Source organism: Anabas testudineus, chromosome 3 (assembly GCF_900324465.2).
Source record: "Anabas testudineus chromosome 3, fAnaTes1.2, whole genome shotgun sequence".
NCBI classification, from domain to species: domain Eukaryota; kingdom Metazoa; phylum Chordata; class Actinopteri; order Anabantiformes; family Anabantidae; genus Anabas; species Anabas testudineus.
In genome coordinates this window covers 18,643,707-18,667,883 of record NC_046612.1, presented here as the reverse complement: position 1 = coordinate 18,667,883, position 24,177 = coordinate 18,643,707, and the positions used below count along the sequence as shown (strand labels likewise).

At 42.7% G+C, this 24,177-nt stretch overlaps 1 protein-coding gene across 2 annotated transcripts; it reads left to right on the top strand.

Moving 5' to 3' along the window:
- The first annotated feature begins 17,362 nt into the window (after window positions 1-17,362).
- onecut1 (one cut homeobox 1) lies at window positions 17,363-23,935 on the top strand. Of its 2 annotated transcripts, none has more exons than XM_026377655.1 (2): window positions 17,363-18,760; window positions 22,731-23,935. In XM_026377655.1, the coding sequence occupies exons 1-2, from the start codon at window positions 17,704-17,706 to the stop codon at window positions 23,018-23,020; spliced, it is 1,347 nt and encodes a 448-aa protein (XP_026233440.1). In that variant the 5' UTR covers window positions 17,363-17,703; the 3' UTR covers window positions 23,021-23,935. The 2 variants fall into 2 exon arrangements, with proteins under 2 accessions (XP_026233440.1, XP_026233439.1); XM_026377654.1 differs by having other exon boundaries at window positions 17,363-18,775.
- The last annotated feature ends 242 nt before the right edge of the window (window positions 23,936-24,177 follow it).

The window sequence follows — 24,177 nt, the reverse complement described above, 5'->3', positions numbered from 1 at the left end:
AGGGACACACAAACAAATACACACACTAATGGCTTCACATTAGCCTCAGTAGCAGAGGAGACAGACACGCACACACACAAACACACTTCACAGGGTCCTTTCTTCTGGGCTTTTTTTTTTTTTTCCAAAGTGAGAGTCCCAAAAGACTGAAGACAGAATCATCATTTTTTCATTATGTTTTTGAAGTAAGGTCAAAAATCTTAAATTTTGTCCTTGGTCATGCAACTGGCAAGAAAAAGTTTGGAAACACCTAAAAACCTATGTATGTCCGTGTTTATTGATATTATTCAGTCAAATGGCTGTAAATGCATCACAAACCACTGAAAATGAACGAATGTATTTCAAGCACATCTGGGAATAGAATAATGGTCAAATCAAATTTCCATGTTAAACTTTACTTTTTTTTTTTTTTTTTAAAGAAAAATGACATGCCTTTACAGCATTAACTGCCTGACAAATCTCTGGCATCAGTTTTTGCAGATTTTCAAGTGTGGTTTCCTCTCAGACCCTCTGCAGCTCTTCCCAGAGGTCTTCTGTGCGGGTTGGGCAGTGATCTCAAACTCCTTAGTCAAGAGTCTCTCACACCAGCTTGACGTGGTTCAGATTTGGTCAATGAGCTGGCCAAGCCTTTACAAAGAGTATTCCAGAAACTGCTTTCTCTTCCAAATAATTTTAGGTAACTGAGAGGAATGATTGGGGTCATTATCTTGCTGCAAAATCAAGTTATCCCCATTCAGTCACTGCCCACAGAGAATGACATGTATCTCCCGTATGGAGTCCCATGCTAATTAGGGATGCTTTGCACACAACTCGAGAGCGACGAGGCCTCTGTTTCTCAAGGACATTTTTAAGTAGTTGTCTTCTTGGACAGATGTACACTTGGTCATTACACTTTGTCTTCTTTTCTGATTGGATCCAGTTGCAGCACGTTTCTGAAACCTTTAAAGACATTTCTTGGCTTTATCCCGTAAGGAATAACCTTACTTTCTGACAACAAGTTCTAAGGAAAGCTGTTTTTATTTACAGCACACGAAGGAACAGCCCAAACATAAACTCTTTATTGGTTTTGGTTTACTGGACATTTACTTATTCTGTGATGTTTTCACATGTGGAAGGACATACATGATTAATTTAAGAACACCCACACTGGCTTTTCTGAAAACAGATAGTTGCAAAGCTTTTATGTTGAACACGTATTAAACTGCAAATGGAAGATGTTGTTGTAAAAGGTCATGTTTGACATTGTAGATGGTTTACCTGCATGTTTTCCTAGTTTTGGTATCTAAATTTAAGTGAAAAACATTCCACACTAATATTAGTTTTTATGTTTTTATAGTTTTATAGTCTTTATGACAAATTATTTGATGTCTTTAGTTCCAAAACAATCTTCCTTCACAATATTCAAAGACCTTCAGTATACTGAGCAGGGACGACTTGAAAGAAAAATAATATAGATTTTTGTACATACTTCTCCAGTTATTAAGATATAACAAGAACATATCGCAGTGCAGGTAAATTGTACATGTGGAGAGCAGGTGACAGCTGTGTAGGTCTTGGCTCAGATAGAATAGCACCAATAAATGGGTTATTACATTCTGTGTTATTGACCATTGCCTGAGATGCAAATCATGCATTACTCTTCATCTCCTCTTTGAGAATACTTAAAGTATTTCTAACGTGGTTGCAAAATGTTAAAGAGAAGATAAAAAATGTCACATAAATTGTACAGGATCATATAGTAAAACAGAAAACAGAGACAAGAGACAAAGAGAAAAAGAGCTTCTGATTATTATATTATTTATCCGAGGCACTTGATTCTAACGCACACTGCATTTTGGTGCTGAATATAGACCACTGTTATCTGATGATATTTTTTTTAGCTAATGCACCTCCTGTTCTTCTACACTGTTCTGTAACAACACAGGTTCAGGTCATACATTATATATACATTACATCTTATCATATTTGATCCACAACAGAATGTTTTTCAGTTTTGGTGTTTGACATGCAGAGCAGGTCTATTTAAAAAGACACTGTATCTGTAGTGGCAAACATCTTTCTTAAAACTAAACGTGTCCTGTGCAATTTCCTCGTAAAACAGACATTATTCAATGGTACATACTGGGTGTACCCCTGACTTCTAACAGTGCATTCACACATACAAAGTAGGTAATCAATCTTCAGTGCTGTGGGTGGTTCAGGCTGCTCCAGCTGGACACTTGTTTTCAGACAACCAGTATTTTACTTTACATACCTTGATAAAGACACGCTGTAACAACCCTGTCTCCTAAAACCTACATTTCTATACAACTAAATTGCAATCACAAACAAAACACTGGATGTAACTGCATGGTTAGGTGGTTGTATGGTTAGGTTTAGGCATTAATGATCAGATTCAGTAAGATAAGGGGTAAAAGGTAAGTTTCTCGGTCATACAGGTGAAGTTATCTGGAAGTTGAGTCACAGGTTGATCGAAACGTTTGATCACGCATCCATGTAGCTTCTTCAGTCTGAGGATGGTTGATAGACCACAAATTTATCCTCCAGGTTAGAGGATAAATTAATGAATGAATGAATAAAATAGAGAAATGAAAACAACCTGGAGTATAAATTTGTCCACTTGCCATGACTCAACTTCCACATCCATAATATAATGCAACATCACATGCTCGTGGTAACAATAACAATAGACAGCTGTTTCACACTGGAGTCAAACCTGGCTCGCACTTAGCTGTCAATCACACTCTGTCAAAAGATTTTTAAATAAATCTGAGCCTTTCTCAATTTTTACCTGTAGTGCAGCTTGGCTCCTGTTCTAGTTGTAATACTCTGCAGGTGCAGCAGCTGAGCTGGCTTTCAGTTCAGATTGAATAGGTGGCTGTCGCTCGCCCAGCATTTTATATGTGCATGTGTGAACGGCCCATTAAAAATGTGTAGGAGCTAAGCAGGAGAAGTAGTGCAGACTAAAATAATATGATAAAATTAAACACATTCTGTTTTACTTTGAAGGAAATACTGATTTAAAACCATTTACATAGTGTAGTACTGCATGTTAAATAATTAGTGCTTGTATTTATCTCTTTGCTCTCAAATTCACCATGTAAAGAAATCCATTTCTCATTGCACACATTTCTAACCTCCACGGCTTTAAATGCACCACGCAGACGGGCAAACAGACATCCTGAATATTGAACATTTATTGTTACTCTGTAACTCTAGATTTTCTTCATAATGTTTTGTTGATCTGTGTCTATATAAATGACACATCCTGTATAACAAAGACCTGCTGGGAGATATGAGAGTGTGAGACTAGATTACACTCTGTGCTCTTCTCACTCACCGCAGGCAGCTGCTGTAAATAATGTCAATACATTGTGAACCCAGTGCTTATGTGAGAGTTCCACCGAGATGGAAAACTGCTGTATTTTAACCTTTTCAAGCATTCTCCTGCTATTGTCAGAAATATCCAAGACTTTCCGTTGTCCACTTTCTTCAGTGGAAAAATCTAATAAACAGATTGAAGGCGCAGGGGCTACTTTTTTTTTCCTCTTTTTGTGTCTCCCACTGTCTGTGTATGCATGTGTTGGCGTGTGTACTTGTATGGCGGCAGCCCGCTAGGCTGAGACTGCTGTTGGTGATGGGGGACATTGATTTTTTTTCTCCCCCCTCTGTTTTCTCTGGGATTTTGACAGAATCATAGCACCATGGAAACAAAGAAACTGCTTTGTGACAGAGGAAAACCTTTCATTTCAGTCGGAGTGAATGGCGGCTTGCCGCTGATAACAGCATGGGTAATCACACAGACACACTTACAGAAACACACGCACACATGAGCGCTAAGTACCGCGAAGCACACACGTATAAGGTTAAGGTATGATTGTTGGACATAATTGTGAAAATAAACAACTCAAAGGTCCCTTTTCACTAAGATGTAGCTCAGACACACAATCACAGTTATTAACAGCCTCAACAGGAATAGATGTCAGCTGCAGGGTAATTTCTCAGCCTGTGTCACAAGTAATACAGATGTATATACCTAGTGTTTTGCAGTATTTTGTGCATTCATCTGGTTATAACTGAAAATATAGGTCTGCTTTCATGCTGTATTTAGGTCCTTGAAAGCATCAAAAAACATCATGCACTTAGATTAAGTTATCTTTGTATTACTACGAAAGAAGCAGCAATCAACGTAAAGGAGACTCTTTGTGTGGATATTTGTACTAACCCTTTAGTTTTCCTTTTAGCTCAGGGATTGTGCTTTTAATTATATATGTTCCAAATGTAATTGTACTGTCGAAGAGCAGCTTGTTTAGGGTTTTCTTAAGAAAGTTTTGCAGTAGCGTTTCAGGTTTATGGTAATCGAACCACGCATGTGGAAAAACACCATGCTAACAGATAGCATGCAGTCCGAACAGTGAAAGTCCAGAGTCAGATTGCTCTTCATTAAACGATTTGACCCCAAAATATTAGATTTCAGAGATTCTATTGCATTTAGCATCTTTTCTATCATTATTGAGATGACGAGGGATCACATCGATTCTGTGTCAAATTAACTTGAAGAACACCAGACTGCCAGGCTTTCTGTGTGTGTGTCTGTCTGTGTGCGTGTGTGTGTGTGTGTGTGTGTCTGTCTGTGTGTGTGTGTGTGTGTGTGTGTGTGTGCATGTTTCCAGGCATGTGCATGTTTAGGTGCACTTAAATGTCTATGTGCAGGCATGTTTATTGTGATTATGCACAGTGTGTATGTGGACATGTTTAGTTTGTTACCTGTGATCACAACTTCAAAGCATCAGTTTTAGTTATAGTTGGTTCATAGGTATTTAGGTGTGATGGTTAGTGTTAGAGTTAGGGACTTGGGAATGCATTATATCACTGAGTGTGTGTGTGCGTGTGCGTGTGCGTGTGCGTGTGCTGCACCATGTCACACACACACATGCGGAGTTTGTCTCTATTGAGCTGTTGCTGTAATCTGAACAGCTCTACTGAGAGCCTCCTAACCTGAACCAGAACAGTCAGACAGCGGTCAGTGGTCACAGAGAACAGACAGTTAAAGGGACAATCTGCTCTAAAAACATAACTCACCCCGTAGAGGTCACAGGGGCAGAGCTGGGAGCGTATGCCTCTACCATCAGGTTTCCTCTGCGGGGTGCTGAGCTCCCCATCACTCCGGTGTGTGTAATGCTTTGCCTTTGCTTGCCTTTATGATCCAAAGGGTTTAATATAAAAGAAACTGTAATTTAAATTTGATACGGTAAAAATTATCTTAGAGATTATGAGCAATCAGAGGATGTTTTTTTTTATTACTTATTTTATAAGTGATTATTTCAAGGGTCTAAAATTGTGGTAGTACAATTAGTTGAAATCAGTTTAACAGCTGATGCCTGAGACCCACATTTATACTTATGATGTACAGTACAGAGTTACTTTAAGCTAAGCTAAGATCCAAAAACCAGCTCTCTGGTCCCTTCTGTAATCATGGCGTGTTCATTGCATAAGCGCATTTAAGACTCAGTGTCTGAGTATCTGATACAATGCTGCTGTTCTGAGTTTGTCTGTCTGTAACTTCACTTTCTGGGCACTGTAGTTTTTAGCAAACATCACTGAAACATGAGTAAAAAGTGCAGGTGCAGTGGTTATTTTCATCTGGTGATTAACACACAATAATCATTCTATTTATTGCAGGAGGACGATCAAGTCAAAACAAGTTGCAGTGTCCATGTTGATTGTGATGATAATTAACATCATGGATTAACACAATGACATTAACCGACTTTAGCTTTATGTTTTAACCAATTCCGATATACATGCCACAATAAAATCTCCATCAACATGCATTATACCTCCGATTTTGACGATGAGCTGTGGCTTCATCCTGAAGGGAAGGTCTGGATGTTTTTTTTGGATGTGCATTTGCTGCATCCCTCCGCCCCGGCCTTTCGAGGATGACTCGTCTCATTCGAAGCCACTCACAGCTAAATGTCCCATCTGGTAACATTTCCACGATTCTCCGCCTTAAATCAATAGCAATAATTTTCCTAAGACCCTCATGCACACACGCGCACACACTCACAAACACAAGGACACGTGCTTAGGTCCGCTTCTCTTTGTTTCAGCAGCCATTTAATTTGATTGCCGTTTGTGTGTATCTCCACCCTTTGAGCAATTGGTTTTGAATGTGCACTTCAGTTTGAAACAAAACAATTTGCCTGTTCCTGGACGTACACCGCATATCCTTCTCATATTCTCATCTCTCAATTGAATTCATTGATTGCTTGCCCTTCAATATTGCTGATTTGTGGTTCATTTTTTGTGCATTTTGGTTTTCATACTAATCCATAAACAGATGTAATACTGTAGACAAACAGAAGTCAATACACACATGCACCAGTCTCCATTTTAGCTCGCTCCTGCTGCTGGTTGGGCTGTGCGATGGCCGACACTCGACACTTTGAGGTGCAAAGCGTCGACGCTGCTCCCTCGAACATCCACGTGAAGACACAAGCATGAAAAAAACACACAAGTGCACAAACGCTCGCTCTCTCTTTTGCTCTCTCGCAAATGCAAACATACTGCACTGCTAAATGTGATTCAGGAGCGACGGAGCCGGGGTAACAGTGAGTGATGCTTCGTTATTAATGTATCCAGATGAGATAATTACTCAGCCCTTCTGCTCCTCCGTTGGTCGGCCAGTTAGTTAAACACGCGTCAGGGATTATGATGTCAGCCAGATTAAATGATCAATTACACACACATGGCAGAGTGCACGCTCCCTCTCCCTCCCTCTGAAAGCGCACACATAAATACACACATACAAACACAAGCAGAGTATGAGCAACTGTCTACACACAGTGTGTGTGTGTGTGTGGATACTGTATGTAGTGGCCGGTTGGTTGGGGGCCCTGGCTTTTGACCTTGAGCTCAGGGGTCAGGCAGCAGACGGCCAGCCAGCTGGACATTTCCATCTCAAAGACCCCGAGGACCCCTCAGCTCTCCCACACACATACACACTTACTACCTCCAAGTTCCCCTCCCTCCTGTTACTTGTATCTCATTTTCTCCTGCTGTGGATGGTTAGATGGTTTATGAGTGCGGAGAAGCTACAGCCATTCATTTCTCCCTAACTGGGGGTCTAATGGAGAGGTCTATGCTGGAAACCTGAGCTCTCACTGAGTAATGAGCCGCCCTTTACTGTCCAGTGTGTGTGTGTGTGTGTGTGTGTGTTTTTTTTCTGCGTGTGTGCACTGCCCAGTCGTCTCTGTGTAGCCAGGCTCTGACCCTGTAAATGATGTCTCTCCTCCCCTCATCCGCAGTGGCTCTTTACTGCTAATAACCTCTGATCAGATCTTAGATGGCAGAGCCCTCAACTGGTCCTAGACTAGCTCCAGTCCAACAGCCTGCTAATATGCTCCAATCAACCGTGGGCTTTTCTATTGGAGGTTGATGCTCAAGGATCCGTGGCGAGTACGAGTCATGCCCTGCGCCCCCACCTAGTAGCCTCACCAAAGCCCCGCTGACTACCTCTGCCATCTCTGAAGGAGTAGGGGGGGCTAGGATGGAGCATAGCGTTAGTGTGTATGGGGGAGCAAAAGGGAGCCAGCCACTTCTCCACAGTCTAATGCAGTTAGAGCAGAGCCGATCAGTCATCCCGACCAATACTAACCATGTCGCTGGGCCTCTCCTCCCATCTTCTCCACACAGGAGCCACAGAGAGAAGCACTGTACATTTACCTGCAATTAGATTTACCAGAGTATTCTGCTGGGAGTGATGGAGGCCCCTCAGACCCAGAGATGGCAACAACTCTTTGTGAGTGTACGTGCGTATGGATTCATACATACATACGTACACGCATGCAGTTGGCGTGTGTTGAAGTACATGCATGTATTTGTGTGCATCAACATAAACACACTGTAACACTTATTAGAAATTAAGCATTTATTTTGTGCATGAACTGCATGAGTCTCTGTGTGTCGGGTAGATGTTAGTGCTGCTTATTCACAGCCCAGTAGTGTTTGTTTGGCCCTTGACTAAGGTGGTGGATGGATAATGATTTAACCATTGAAGATTAGTGATCAGATGAATACAATGGAGAGGCTGATAGCTGTCTCTGTCTGTTTGTTCTGTCTCTACTGGGAACAGAAAAGATCACACACACACACACACACACTCGGGTTAGTTTAATCCCCTTTCACTGAGCTCAATGCTAAACTCAATGTAAGCATGCACACGACACAGGAGCACCTTAACTAGAGGGTGTGTTTGGTGTGTGTGAACACTTGTGGACCTTTGCTGTGTAAACACGTCGGCAGTTTCGGAGGGAGGCTCTCTGCCTCGTCAGAATGCATACACACAGATTCCATTCCCTCGTCCCTGAACCTCCTCCCCTCTCTCACTCCCGTCTCCTCTCTTCTCTCCAAACGCTCCTTTCTTTACCTCCAATCTCCCCTCTCCTCTGCCCCCGTGTTTCTCTGTGATTTACAGCTCCCGGCCCCTCCCCGCACCTCGACAGCACATTAAGAGCATTTAAACTGTAGCCGTTACTAAACAGTGGTCTTTATGGAGACGGTCCACACATCTAAAGCCCATTATAGCTACATCAAAGTGGGATAACAATGACTAATGAACAATAGATATCATGAGAGACTGTGCCAAATCGGTATTCACTGTTACCGCGAGGATGTGTGTGTGTGTGTGTGTGTGATTGTGTTAGAAGCAATCATAGCTCCATTCATTGTTTCTCTGGTAAAGTGTGTGTCTGTTTATGCACCCAACACAGACATTGACAGGATCTTAGTGGTGTAACAGGGTTGTGATGGGACCTGCATTTGTGTGTTATGTATGTGTTCATAAGGCATTTACTGTATGTGTGTGTATATGACACGTTCTACATGTCATGTCCATCTGTAGATGTGTGTACGATCACTGCCACAATCACAAAACCTGCTGCAGGGACAACGTTTTTATCCACACACCACAAATACGTGTAATCTTATCTCGGATCAACATAATGGGATCCAGACCTGTAAAGACTCACACACAAACTCCATCCCGCAGCTTTAGCGCTGCGCTCTACCTGTTGACCTTAACAGACCATCCTCCTTCCCTCTCATGTCGAGGGTTTGAGCCTGTGTGAGTGCAGAGGTATTTTGAAGGCTTTACCCTGTACTGCAGCAACGAATTGAGAAGGTGGAAGCGGTGTCCGTAATCCCATAATGGCAGGTGCATAATAACAGGGGAACCCCATGTAATCCTCTTTTAGATGCAGCTATCGTTGTGCTTAGTCCAGCCACTTTCCCTACTAATCCATCCGCCTTCCCCCCACACAGCCCCCCCAAAACACACACCCAGACACAGAAACTCACCTGTGTGATAAGATAAATACACAAACCTGCACAGATATTTAGCTGCACTGATGCACGGATTAGAAAAAAAAATCTAAAAGACAGAGATACATTTCGCTTCATTTCTCTAAAATGTATTTTAAGAGTGTGTGGTAATGATAAAACCTGCAGCATCGAATATTTCTTCCTAAAGCGACTGTTATGTGATGACACAGAGACCTGTTTAATAGTATGTGACCTCAGGCTAGAGACCAATTGGCAATGCTAACTGACAAATTGGACAGCTGGAGGACCAGAACCTAATTAGAGATATTGCTGGCAGCAGTGAAATACTGACCTTCGATTTCATGCTGAAAAGTGTATTTATAAGATTTTTATCAGCTGAAATTACATTGTGTTTATTGGGAAGAATTTCCACTGGCATCCAGTTGTGTTAAGAAATAATTACCCTGCTGCTCTCGCATCACCTTCCCTAGTTTAAAAAATCTGTTGGTGATGGATGATGTTAAAATCTGATAAATTAACGTGTGTTCTCTGATAGTCGACTTAAAGAAGGGAAATTAAATGTAATTCTCATGTGAAGTTTGATAGAAACAGCTGGCACTATGTCACAAAACTTGTTCACCTGTGTAAATAAAGGTTTGGAAACATCAGCACCTCACAGTTTATAGCACACGCCCTCATCAGATGATGTCTCTCTCCTTCTCAATTGCGCAGACATACACAGCAACAATCATGGTGTCACACACCTTGAGACACCTATTGCGCACAACGGTAAGCTGCTCGCGCGCGCACACACACACACAGAAAGGGAGAGGACAGTCTCTTGTTGACATAAAACATATAATCCTTCCCTTTTCTGAGGTATAGATTTTCAGGCACAAGTAAAGGACAGCAATCCTTGACCTAACCGCTGAGCGCTTTGTTAAATCTGCACACACTGTGCACTGCTCACACATCACTTTGAACAGGTGGAACATACTTATTAAATATGACACTTCCTATAATGTAAGTGGCTGGGAGGATTTTACAGGATCGAGGAGGACTCTATTCAAAGCATTATTAAAGTTTAAAGAGGGATTTCCACGTCTGAGCTTTGCGCTTTACATGCAGCACTATATAAATCTTTTGATTTGAAAATAGATATGTACAGTAGGAAGGCCCATATGCTGTGAATAGGTCAGATGTGGAATCTTTTAAATAAAAATTATTAGACTACTAAAAATCAAAGCACTTTTTAAACATACCATCTCCTGAAATGTATATTTCATAAACACACTGCACATGTACAAACAATTATGAACAGGATCCACATTTACACGACCTCTGAGCAAAAGCTGTCTGCAGATGAAGATCATGTGACATAATCAAAAGCTCCAGAACAGCTCTGAATTAACCTTGACACAACATTGCTTGTCGACAAAACGGGACGTGCTGAGTAATGATTACATTTCTTTGTCCTTGTTCACATAATACTGTAAAACCTGGGCACAGAAATAAATTACACTTTCCATTCCAATGTTTTAAAAGCTTTGGAGCGTACCAAGCCATGTTGTAGGGGTGGAAACTGAAGGAAGGAAATGGATCTCGGCTCGTTTCGACTTAATTTTGGACACTGATCCCGGCTTATTTTGTCAAAGGACAGCGTTTGTCTATTTTTCTGAGCTGGGTGGTCATCTGTGCAAAACAGGGACCTCAGGAGGGGAAAAATGCACCTTTTTTTATTTATCCTATAATCATGTCCCTGGTGTATATCTGCCAGTGCACTGACCACGCAGTCCTCAGGCCAACGGGTCACTGACCCATCACCCTTGACCCCCTCAGCTGGTCAAACTCTAACCCTGGGACAGATGGATAACGGACTCTATGCTTTATCTCCTCCTGACCACATTCTCCTCCTCCCTGGCCTCACCGTAGCCTTTCCTTTCACCTCTCGTTACCCTTCCTCTCTTTCCCCTCTTCTTCTCTGTCCTGCTCTTGATTGCCTAAATTCTCAGATCCACTCCTGTCACCGTCATATGCTTTCCACTTTCTGTGTGGTTCACCATTACTCCTTTCTCTCCTCCAACATTCCTCTTCTTTTCCTGCTCTCATATGTTTCATCCCTTAATATTTTACATGTCTCATTTCCTTTATCTTTGTATCTTTATTTATGCGTATTACTACAAATCTACTGAAATCACTGAAATTCAAATAAGACCTCACTTCAGAGACTGAAAACCAAACAAATGATGACACTGGCTATGACTCAGTAAAACACTTCTGTGGTGTAAAAGTTTAAATAAACCAAATGATTCCAGTCAGATTTCAGCAACATGCAGGTACATCTGAGTGGATGCATAAACATAATAAGCAGAAAAAATGAATCCATTAGAGTTTAAATATTACCTGTAGGATGTAAATAGTTTAGTGCTAATCAGATCACATGCTGTAGGTTTATTTCACTAATAAAAAAGGTCTTTGATCCAAGCATTAGCTCTGAGTCTTAGTTATGGAGCCACAGCTCTAAATTTACATTTTATTTATTCTGCAAAAGAGTATTTTAGTGACATCTTAATACTCGTCTGATATTATATGGGATCATTAAAAACATTTATGCAGCCTAGGAGCCTCTCGTGCCAAAGGGGCTGAGGCTCAGGCGGATCGAACCTTTCGATTGATACTGAAACAATTTGCATACTGATTCTCTTTCAGTGCGCACGGATCCATAACAACACCGGCCAGCTATTCAAATGCGCCTGCATCGGGAAAGGCACGGAGAGAAGCACGGCACCGGAGAAGGAAAAGAGGGGCTTTTTGTGAGACGGATAATTTGCGTTTGGAAACGGGGACGCATGCAGTGACTAAGGATGTTTACCTCGGTCAGAATTTTGCACACTGGCAGCTCTGGAGAAAAGCTGGAAGCCGGAGGAGCCGAAGGAGGAGGACGAGGGAGAGGGTGGGACGGGGGAAAACGCGCACACAAGCGGAGGAGACGTGTGGATGCGCATCCTCTGCCTTTTTGCAACTCTTGTGTTGGAGTTAAGAGTTTATGTAAATTGGTGTCCAGGCTCTGTCGTTATGAGCGCTGCTGCATGGCAGTAGTAGCTGAGAGACAGTTTAAAGATGGATGACAGAATGGGATCCTGCGGTAAAGTCGGGGGGCAACAGTGTGCGAGTGTGCGTGATTCATGCGTGGCGCAGAGCGAGAGGAGTTTAAATGCAGATATTTTTGCTACCAGGCCCCCCTGCTGAGAAGAGACGTGGACATCAGAGTGCGCTCCAAGTCTGACACAGCATCGGACTGTTTCTCTGCAAACCTATTTCGACCTGTGCAGTCCACTAATACCTGTAGACTGACGTCAGTTAATGGTCAGGCGTTGCCTGGGTGATAGTTTTATTAATCAAACATCTGACCTTATTAAATATTGTTATAATAATGCAGTGTCAAGCCCGCAGTGGTGCTATTATAACGAATTCCCATTGATTCTTCTGCATATTGCAGCTCCCTGTATGTTTAAACTGGGCCCACACTCACACTGAGTTCAGGTTTATCCCTTTTTGTTTTTTTTGTTTTTTGTTTTGTTTTTTATTTACGACTTTTTTTTTATCTGTAACTTTTGAGTTTCTCTAATGACCCGTGTGCAGGCTGTGCAGTTCATTTAGGTGTAGGGAGAAATGGTGATCATGCAGGGAAACGTGTTGTCAAGTGTTTGACTGGTTTTCAGCCCCACCCTCGTGTTCTGCTCAGATAGAAGTATGTTGGTCTGATCTGATCTGATGCAATGCTAAAAACAAATAATCCCTAAGTACTGGGTCCAGACGTCGAGAGGATGAGTGTGATGAAATTAGAAAATATCCATGTAGGAAAATTAGGGTGTACATAGTTCATTTACCAAGAGGGTTAATAGACAAACTGTAAACTCACAAAAGCTACAGATATTTATTATAGGTACAGTCATATTGTGATACAGTCATCTAAAACAAGGACTAATTATTTTACTAATAGTGAGAGAGAGAGCTCTGAGGAGTGAGAATAAAAACCCTTTAAAATACAATAGAATAAAATAAAATAGAAATAACACTCGGTAGAAATGTGAAGAAGTTAGTTTTATTACTATCATTTCTCAGTTTTGGTTAATATTGTTGGGAAAGCCACAGTCTGTTAGAGGAAGAAGTCATTTGGATTTCAAGTGCACATTTGGAGTGGCGCTGGTTTGGCTATCGTTAACACGGCTTTGTTGTCATAATTGGAGTCTCACCAAAGTTACAGGGAGTAATTGGGCGACATATGGACACCTTAATGTAAAGTGATGCCCTGTTAATTTCACATGAGTGCACGAATCAGAGCAAGTGACGCGGAATAACACGAGGGAAGAGGCAGTTGATTTACCCCTGAGCAAGGCAGCAGGTCCGGCATCTGCTGCTGGGCCATGATGGCATTTTTATTAATTAGGGAACTAAACTAAAAAGTAAATTCCTCAATCAAATAGAAGAAAAATCAAGACGTGGCATTAATATAGCTCCGAAGTTGATTATTGTGACACTGGAAAACACACAAAACACCCTGCGCATGTTAAATAATAATAAACCAGGGTGTAAAACTGTAGATTAAAAAGAAAATGACTTCTCTTTAGCTGTTCATCTGTCCCCCAGCTGTCACTGTGGGCGAAGTGGATTTTTCTTTTTGTAAAACTCGCTATTCGTCCTCAAAATAAACATATTAAAACAACGTCATTTGCACAGTCATGCGTACACTATTTTAATTTGTATAATAATATATGTAAATATAAAATGTGGTTTCCTTTGAGAAATAACTACGTTGTTCATTTTAAATGATCACCTTAAAAAACTATTTGTAAGATATGGGCCCTATAATAATAAACGGTAAAACATGCAAGAAAAATCCATGTGAAAAACGTATATTTTAGGTTTGTTTATTCTAACAAATCAAAGGCCTTAGCCTGGGTTCCTCCAGGAATTGTAATTTTATTCAGTATTGATTGACGCGGTGTGTTGTGTTTTCAAGGCCTATACTTCAAATGCTGTAAAGGCCAGCCACCAACACTGCAATGCATGTTTTTAGAAAATAGTGCAGGTAGCAATCATTTCATATCTCATCAATATTTTAACGTCCCCCCTCTTCCGTATTTCTCATTAATTGTCTTTATTTTGGGGAGGATCTGAGGATAAATCCCAGCCACCATCGCAGAGACACGATATTTATTGAACTCGGGAGTTAAAAGGTGAAACCCGTAAATGAGTTTATTGGTTCAGAAGACTAAAACAAGCGCAATGAGATTTATTTTGAAAAGGCTAATTCAGTTTACGCACGCAGGCGCCCTAAAATCATATGGCTTCATCCGCCATAATTAATCACGTAGGCCAAGTTCAAGTAGCCTCATTTATTAAAGTTTGGTTTCACCAGATGCCATTTAGCAAAGGTCTATTCCTAAACAAGCTGTAATTGTCATTTTGAACATCTATAACGCTCGCATCGCTGTGTGACTTTGCAGAGCTGTCGAAATATTGATCCACGGTCCTCTCTGCAAGGCATTATATTGTTTCTGCTCGCATATGCTGCTGTGGGCTTCACGGGATTAATAATCAGTGTGAAACCTGTGCCAAAACTATTTCACACAGTGCCTTCAGGTGCCCACCGCCTGGTCCTGTACTTTGCTGTGGTACATACTTTTATTCCATAAATGTGGGATATAATGAAAACTGCAGAATATATATATATATTTTTATATTATAACTCTACTTCCACATTCGCACATGCAGGCTATGGATATGTGAGCCATTACTTTCTGCTCCCTGCTTCTGTTTCCTTTGTATTAATGAAATTGAATTCAACTTGAAATGTATCCTCTTTCAGAAGTGCTCGGAAAAAAGCGTGTTCCTTATATTCTGTGCAAAGCAAATGTCACCGGCTCTAGGAGCCAGGCCTATCTCGGCACAATGACCATAGAGAGCCAACACACACATAAACACACAGCGCAGGTCGTGCAGACATGGCAGGAGCCTATCGATCCGTACGAGAATGTGTAGATGAGGTCTGCTGCCCTGTAAGGCCAAACCGTGGCCTTTCATATTCCTCTGTCTTTCTACATCTCGTTTGTCTCTGGGAGGCTACGCAGCAAAATAGAAACACACAATAACGTGGCCTATAACTTATAACTATTGTAAAAAAAAAAATAATAATAATAATAATAATGATAATAAAATACAATTATCAGTGTGTCTATTTATGTTTATAAAATATGATGAAATTAAACCGCACTGTACAAATAAAACTAATTAAACTCCGCTGGAATTAAAATGTGATAGATACATTTTAAACCTGACATGTCGCCTAATGCCATTCACAGTTTTTTTTTATTCTCCCCCTGTTGTCAGCCTCTAAAGTCTATTATGTCCACCAGAACTACACGGTTGGACAGACACACTTCTAGGAATTAGTGTCCTTTTGTCTGGACACACGTCACACACACGCCGTTGACATTGACTTCACATCAGAGACAGTTTAACTTCTTCTTCTTTCTTTCTTTCTTTCGTTTTTTTTTTTTTTTTTTTTTTTTCTTTCCTGTTATTTAAGTCGTTCAACCGAGCGCTGCATCCATTGTGGGGACCCTGACAGATGCGGGGCCCCTAGCAGGTCCGGGACAGGGAAAAGTCTGAAAGGTTAATCTGTCCCCCCGCAGATGTTGGCTTTGGGAGTCTTGAAGCGTCACCTTTGACATGTCTCCCATTCAGCAGGGGGTCCAGCAGGACACTGACCGCTGCAAGCTGTCACCTCGGCCGACCGAGGACGCCCCTGCGCCACCGCTCTGTGAGGATAAACGGCCCCTGGCTTACATGGGGACCCAAGTTTGGGGAGTTTGACACAAGTGCAGCATAATGTGCTACAACAACACGGGGACACGAGTCGTGCTATGTGTCAGCATGTCATTTCCTCCAGTAGCTCGGGTTTTAAATAAATGTTGGTTTGAATACGTGTTGGTCAAAGTGGAAAAAAAAAAAACAAAAAAAAAAAAACAGCACTAATAAAATAAAGGTGATTTTGTTTTGTAAATGACACTGTGTGTTGGTCAAACCTTTACACTTATAAATCAAACTTCGGGATTAAATGTGCATGTGTGCATCTCATAACAGGACAAGCGTGTGCACACACACACACACTTACACACACACACCGCTGGGCTTGGTTCGTTAAGCCTAATGGCTGAACAATAGACACATCTGTTCATCTTTTTCTATCAAAAGAGAAGGTACCACGGTCTTCTTGGTTTGGTTAAACCGCCACACACTCCGCAGTGTTGGGGTGTGTGTGTGTGTGTGTGGGGGGGGGGGGGGGGGGGGGGGGGGGCTGCAGCTCGGCCCCAGCAATGACAGAATGGATCTATATGTGATTTCTATCAATACATAGGATGTAACTTTATCAGCTGGCAATTCAACCACGGTGCTTTGTTGAAATTCCGAGGCTCTCTCCCTGTTTGTTGACAACGACTCAGCGTCCTTTCATTGGAGATCTGGAGGTGTTGAATCACTGACCCCCCCAAAAAAATCAACTCCAAATGAACCCGGAAGTTTACTTCATTGACGCTTAATGATTTAAGGAGGACTGAGGATAAAGGCTCATTATTGCCCTAATGAATATTGTCTTTACAATAACAGTTGATAAGCAGACATTAGTTGCGTCCAGCTCGTTTCCATGGGTCGATTCTGTGAGACTTTTCCAAGAGATCCGTCCATTTGCGTGTTTAACATCTCGCTAAAGGCCACGCGGTTCTGAATATGGGTTATTAAAGAGAACCGCTTTTAGCAGGTGCCTCGATGCCGCCCTTCCTTAATAAGGTGTGTGACGTCAGAGCAGCAGGGAGGTGTGTGTGCGCGCTCGTGCGTTTGGGAGAGAGAGAGAGAGACACACACACACACAGAGCGAGTATGGGAGGGGATGATCGTCCCCAGTGCGCATGTGCAGACAGGGATCTGTGCTGCGGTGGACGAGGGACTGGAGGACACACAACTAGAGAGATGGCGCGGCACCCGACCGGAGCGCAAGGACAGCTGGTTGGCGGTGGGGGGGCTTGAATCATAAAGTGAACCAGGAAAATAAAAATAAAAACAAAACAAAAACAAAAACAAAAAAATATATATCAAGAAAAAGAGAAACACAAAAGGAGTTTCCATTCTGCAGAGCAACAACAGAGCAAGGAGAGAAATCAAGTAGGTGAGGATAAAGACGGAGAAGAAGAGGCGACAGCGCAGGAGGCTGAAAAAAGCAACAAAAGAAATTTGAACTTTACTGGACGTGAGGACTTCTGGACATCAGCTAACTGCGGTAGGTCAGATAGATGGTTTGTCCACAGCGCTGTCCGGATCATGAATGCACAGCTGTCGATGGAGAATATTGGCGACCTGCACGGAGTGAGCCATGAGTCCGTTTCTGGTCACGGAGAGCTGCTGAGTGGCCACAGTCCGCATTCACGTCCGAGCGCCCGGGGACTTAGCCACCGGGCAATGGGCATGGCGACCCTGCTGGACAGCGGAGACTATCACCCCAGCCACCCCGGGCACTTGCATCCAGCCATCAGCATGTGTGAAGCCCCCCCTGGCATGAGTGCGAGCAGCACTTACACCACCCTGACTCCTCTGCAGCCCTTACCCCCCATCTCCACCGTGTCCGACAAGTTTCCTCCACCTCATCACCACCACCACCATCCCCATCATCCTCACCCTCATCCCCACCAGAGGATCCCCGGAAATGTCAGCGGCAGCTTCACGCTGATGCGAGAGGACCGGAGTCTGGCGCCTATGAACAGCCTGTATCCCGCATATCATCACAAGGATCCATGTATGGGCCAGAGTCTCTCCCCGTTGTCTGGCTCCGGTCTGGCCAGCATACACACGTCCCAGGCTGGCATCCCTCCATACGCTCATCCCGGTGCCGCCATGCCTGGTGAGAAGATGCTCACCCCCAGCGGGTTCGAGGCTCATCACCCGACCATGTTCGGCAGACACACGGAGCAGCACATGAGCTCATCAGCGGGCATGGTACAAATCAACGGCCTCCACCATCACCCACACGCCCACCTTGGCGCGCAAGGGCACGGACAGGGACTGGGGAACAATCGGGAGCAGGCCTCCGGGCCCGGGCAGCAAGGGGGTGGTGGCGGAGGTGGTGTTTCTGGTGGACAAATGGAGGAGGTGAATACCAAAGAGGTGGCGCAGAGGATCACCACCGAGCTGAAGCGCTACAGCATCCCTCAGGCCATCTTTGCCCAGCGGGTCCTGTGTAGGTCCCAGGGGACCCTGTCCGACCTGCTGAGAAACCCCAAACCCTGGTCCAAGCTCAAGTCCGGTAGAGAGACCTTCCGCCGCATGTGGAAATGGCTGCAGGAGCCTGAGTTCCAACGCATGAGTGCGCTCAGGCTCGCAGGTGAGCGAAGCCTCGGTAAAGCCTCCTTCTTTGCTTTTTTCCTTCTTACTGTTTTGCTGAAATAACAGACGTTCAAGCAGGAGCACTGGTCCTGAATGTCACCCCACTTTTGAGCAATTGGCAAAGTGGGCTGGGAACCAAAACACCTTGTAGATTTGATCCAATCCTCCAAGTGTAAACTGTAATTTGGGAAACATTCAGGACAAATGTTCCCTGGTTGCTGATGTATCTTTACCAAAATACAGTGCACAACGAAATGTATTGATTTCTCTCTAGAATTCAACCTTTATAGAAGATGCTGGATGTTAATGAATACTGTAGGAATCAAGTCATGACTTGGGGGTTTGGTGAACCCTCGAACACGGCGCTTTAGAAACAGGATCAGAAATGTGTGTCTGGATGCACCAAACGGTCACAGTCAAGTGTGATAAACAACATCTGAAAGACTGGAAGTGCTCTTCCAGGATGACCCTAGTGCACCGTGTAGCGAGCCGATATCCACCCGTATCCCTTTTCAGTTTCTGCACAGATTTTTTGGGGTTGTGTGAAACAAGTGCTCATGTCATTTTACCTCAAAATATCGACCGCTGGACTGTGTGTGTGTGTGTGTGTGTGTGTGTGTGTGTGTGTGTGTGTGTAAGCTGAGCCTTCGCCCAGAAATCGTTAGGAATGTGTTTATTTTGGTGTAGGTGCAACTGATCAGCCTTTCTGATGTTGTCCTTGGTGTAAACAGAAAGAAGGGGAGAAATAAAAGTGCGTGGGTGCGCGTGTGCCAGACACTCAGTGATCAACTAAATGTCAGATGGAAGTTGTGCGTTATTGAGTCTGTGAAAACGGGCTTTGGTAAAAAACCAGAGGCTGTGATTTCCCAACAGGAGAGAGGAGAATAAAGAGCATGTGTTTGTGTTTTGGTCGTAAACTCCCCCTGACTTGCTCGAGGTTTCTCTAATTAACTGATAGACCTCTGTATTAATTTGTCCCTGAGGTACGCACGAGTCAATTAGGGCGCGCAACGAGGCCCACATCGCGCGTGCGCGCTCACACACAACCAATGGATTCTGTTTTCATTTTATTGTTGTTGTTTTTTTTTTGTTTGTTTTGTTTTTTTTTTTTTTTTTTTGTTTTTTTTTTGGTCCAACATTTACAATCAATGACCTACAAATGAGCTTCTCGGCTTCTTGTGACCACATCTGCGGCTGCGTCGCGGAAAATGAACGCGTTTGTGCGTTTCTGTTGTGGCGCGCGTGCTCGCCGGCGTGCGCGTGAGTGTAATCACAATTGATTATTTTTCAGTTTTCCCATCTGCTGTTTGTGTGTGTGTGTGTGTGTGTGTGTGTGTGTGTGTGTGTGTGTGTGTGTGTGTGTGTGTGTGTGTGGTGAAGATGAGATTGTATCACTGACTATTACAAATGAGAAATACCATTCAAATGGAAAAATACATTTGGAGGAATATTTGATCAATATTTGATCAATATTTATTCTGATTAACGCTTTTTAAGGAAACGCGAATTATTATGCAAAGAAATTTTGTCTCGCCTACGTTTAAGTTGTGCTCATTTTATCATAGTCACATATTTCTAGTATGGCGCTGTGTCTCCTTTTACTCCAACCTTTAAAAAGAAACGCTGATAAATCAAATCACACGGCTTCTCTTTAGCGAATATTTTTGAAAGATGATATTATAGCTTTCACAAAAAAATGCTCAAAACGTAGGGTGAGGAGGAGGATTTATTATTTTATTTTTTTTACTGTTAAAAAGTAAATTAATTTGAAGAGAATAAGCCGAGCGAAGCTTCATTGATCCGGTCGTTCCTGGGTGAACTAGATATGTGATCGTGTGCTGAAGTAGATGTGATATACTTATTGATTTTAGGCTTCTGAAATTAATCTCGGGCCTTTACTCTTTTTCCCACGTATTCAATTAACCACCTGACTTTGAATTGAATAGAATAGTTGAGATGATGTTTTGGAACAGGAGGGAAATGAAGCATTAGAGAAACGAGAGGCCAAGTTAGACCACTTGGATGTGTAACTGTGTAAAGACTGCTTGTTGTCTTTCTGGTGTCTTTTACACATTGTCTTCATGTTGATCTGCTTGTTAGGGCACATTTCTCCTTGTAATTGGTGGAGGGTTCGTTTTCTAGTTGAATATTTGCAGCATTTCCAGCACAGAGGTCTGTTTGTTGTTCTCTTGTACTTTGCGTGAGATTATGAAACGAAGGACTATCGTCACCCCGTATCAGCAGGCCCAGTGTGTGCACTGTGTGTTTGAGTGTGTGGAGTTATCTGTGTGTTTGTAATGATTAGCCGGGAGCAGCAGCAGAGTTTTTTTTTTTTTTTTGTGTATGTATGTCTGATTAGCCTGATAACGAGGCCGTTGTTATGTCCCCCTTGGGCCTGGGAAAGCTGCGTCTCTGCCCGGGCCTCCTCTACCTGGGCCGGGCCGCTGTGTGGTGGCTCCTGCTGTCTGAGTGGCCTTCACTCTGCTGATTTATAGCAGCTCTTACGCGAGGAGCTCAGGCTCCCTGTTAATGTTTACCAGCACTGGAGACACTGGGCTGCTCACACTCACAATTACACTCCAGTTTATGGTCTTTGCGCATGAGCCGCAGCACTGTACTTTAGCACAGGTCTGTGCAGAGATGAGGTTACAGGGGGGGCATCGGCAAAATCCGAGTTATCTCGATCACTTTTATAATTATGTTTATAATCCATCAACACCAAAAATAAAACACACATACCAGTACCTTGGAGAAATAGAAATTAGTATTAATTGCTTATGTGATGTAGTCTGAACTTGTCATGTTTACAGTTTAGTGGTTTGGCCAGAGTCATCCATGTGGCGCGTATTCTCCATGTATAGATTTCTTTGGCTTATTTAATTGCTTTTCCGCTGTGGCTGCATTACCGTGTTTTTTTGAGGTTTTCTGTAATGAAATGTTTTTATTCACCCGCTGCATTTTGCTAAATTAAACAGTACGGGTCTGAGAATTGCTCTGTGGTCAGAGCAATGCCTTTATTCGTTTCCCCAGTGAGTCCATTTTGGGCTTTGGTGCAGAAGCCCGCGTCTGCCCCCTCCTGGTCTCTAGCCACTGATGGACCTCAGGTTGTGTGGCTGTCCCGGGGCTTAGAAAGATGTCAAAATAAAATACCTGGACAGCATTGGTTTAAATGATGAGTAGTTTATTTTTCCACACATGTAGCAGACTGAGGCGCGCCGTCGCGTTCAGCACCATGGACAGTGCTCCTTGTCGACCTTCCAGGTTTCTCGTCTGGCTGCTCTGTTCTTGACAAAAACGTGGAGAAGTTTAGCTTGTTATTATTTGTTATTATTCCTTTACACTGCCAGAGAGTGCCAGCTTCTTGTAGGTTAAATCCTCTATGATGGAAACAAGTCTGATAATAATTTTATGATTCACAAGATTTTTCTTTAACTAACACTTTCCATCACTACAGCATCAATCTAGTTTACATGCTTTAATCTAATTTGTTTTTAAGTAATAAACATAAGGTGATTCAAAGAGGACAAACTACTGTTCAACTCAACTGTTGGTGTTTTTGTAATGGTAGATAGAGTTGCATTAGAGGCATATCATCATCAGTCAACATTAACAATGTCTTTCCTCAGGGTTTAGGGTAGGGGTTTATGTTACTATGACTGATAAGACCCTGAAATGTTCTGGTCAATTAAAAGCGCCTGATCAGTGTTGTGCCTGCAACTGTGAGTTGGTGAATTAACAATTTTCATGAATTGGTTTTACTTCACCATACCTTTGTGTCCCAGTTTGAATGTTTAATTGACCCCTGGAGAAACCAGCGAGACAATTCATGTGACAGTTAATGCAGGATGTTTTCTAATCCTAGTTTATAATGTGAAAAGATTCTTATTATTATTGTTTTCGAACTGTGTATTTTGCCCTCTCTCACAAACATGTTCTGTCTGTCTGTCTTTTCACTGAATCCTCCACAGCATGTAAACGTAAGGAGCAGGACCACGGCAGAAGTGAGCGCGGGAATGTCACCAAGAAGCCCCGGCTGGTGTTCACAGACGTGCAGCGGCGGACACTCCATGCCATCTTCAAGGAGAACAAGCGTCCATCCAAAGAGCTGCAGCTCACCATTGCCCAGCAGCTGGGCCTTGAGCTGGCCACAGTCAGCAACTTCTTTATGAATGCACGCCGCCGGAGCCTAGATAAGTGGGTGGACGATGGCTCCGGTCACGCAGCCAACTCTGGCCCCAACGCCTGCACCAAAGCCTGAAGACAGACTGATTTGATTAACTCATGGACTGACTCAACCTCGGTGGAAAAGCTTTAAAACTTAAGAGAAACAAAGAGAAACTTAAAAAGACCTTGAAGCAACATTTTGCCCTTAAACCTGTACTATATTGATATTTATAGTATCCAAAGATGAAAAAACAAACCAAAGACTTCTTGTTTGACCTGCTTTGAAATGTTTGTTTCAGCAACACGTTTATGTGTAACGTACTGCAAAAAGACTATAATTTTACCCCCCCGCCCCCCCTTCACACACACTCACTGTCACTGGTCTCTAGCTTTACTACACCCCTCCCACTCCCCCACCAGTCAATATCAATCTATCATTCACCATCCTTATCTTTAATCTGATTGGTTGGTTTTAATGATGGGTCCCTAAATGGAGGTTTAATCAGCCTTTCGGGAGTCTGATGTGCAGCTGCCCACACCCTCGAACAACAGCCAGAACGAGGAGCTCCACTGGGATTGGCCAATCAACTTTAAAGAAAGAAATCCTACAGGAGTGTCTGAATTGCTGCGCTACCTTTTGTGGATCGGTGGTGGTGGACCGTCTGTCTACCTGTCTGTCTGTCCAGCTGTCTGTCTTTCTATCAAGCATTCCAGACAGATGGGTAAATACCCAAGCGTAGACTGCTAACCCAAAACCAAAATCCCAACTCTAAATCAAACCAAAAACCCCAAACCTCAACCCACATGGTAGTGCTTTCTTCCAACATGCTGAAGCGTTGAATATTTCCCAAAAGAGAAACTAAAGTCATCTACACCCCATAGCCTCTCATGAAGCTTAGAGATAAAACCACTTAAGGAAATGCTAAGAAATAATTTGACCAAAGAATATATTTTGTTGTTGATAATCTTAACCTCATTTCCTCCCAAACCTCTTAACACAGACTGTTAGTTATATATATATATATATATATATATATATATATATATATATATATATATATATATATATATACATACATACAACCTTGAGAGTTAACAATTAAAAACTAACTTTGCCTTATAGATGACTTTTTGAATCAAACAAGATATTCCAGTTTTAGCTTCACAATCAGTCACGTGAATGTTATTGTACATGCTGTTTGTGAAGGGGAATCGTTACAGACACAACCTTCCCTGTAGGTCTGTTTCTCT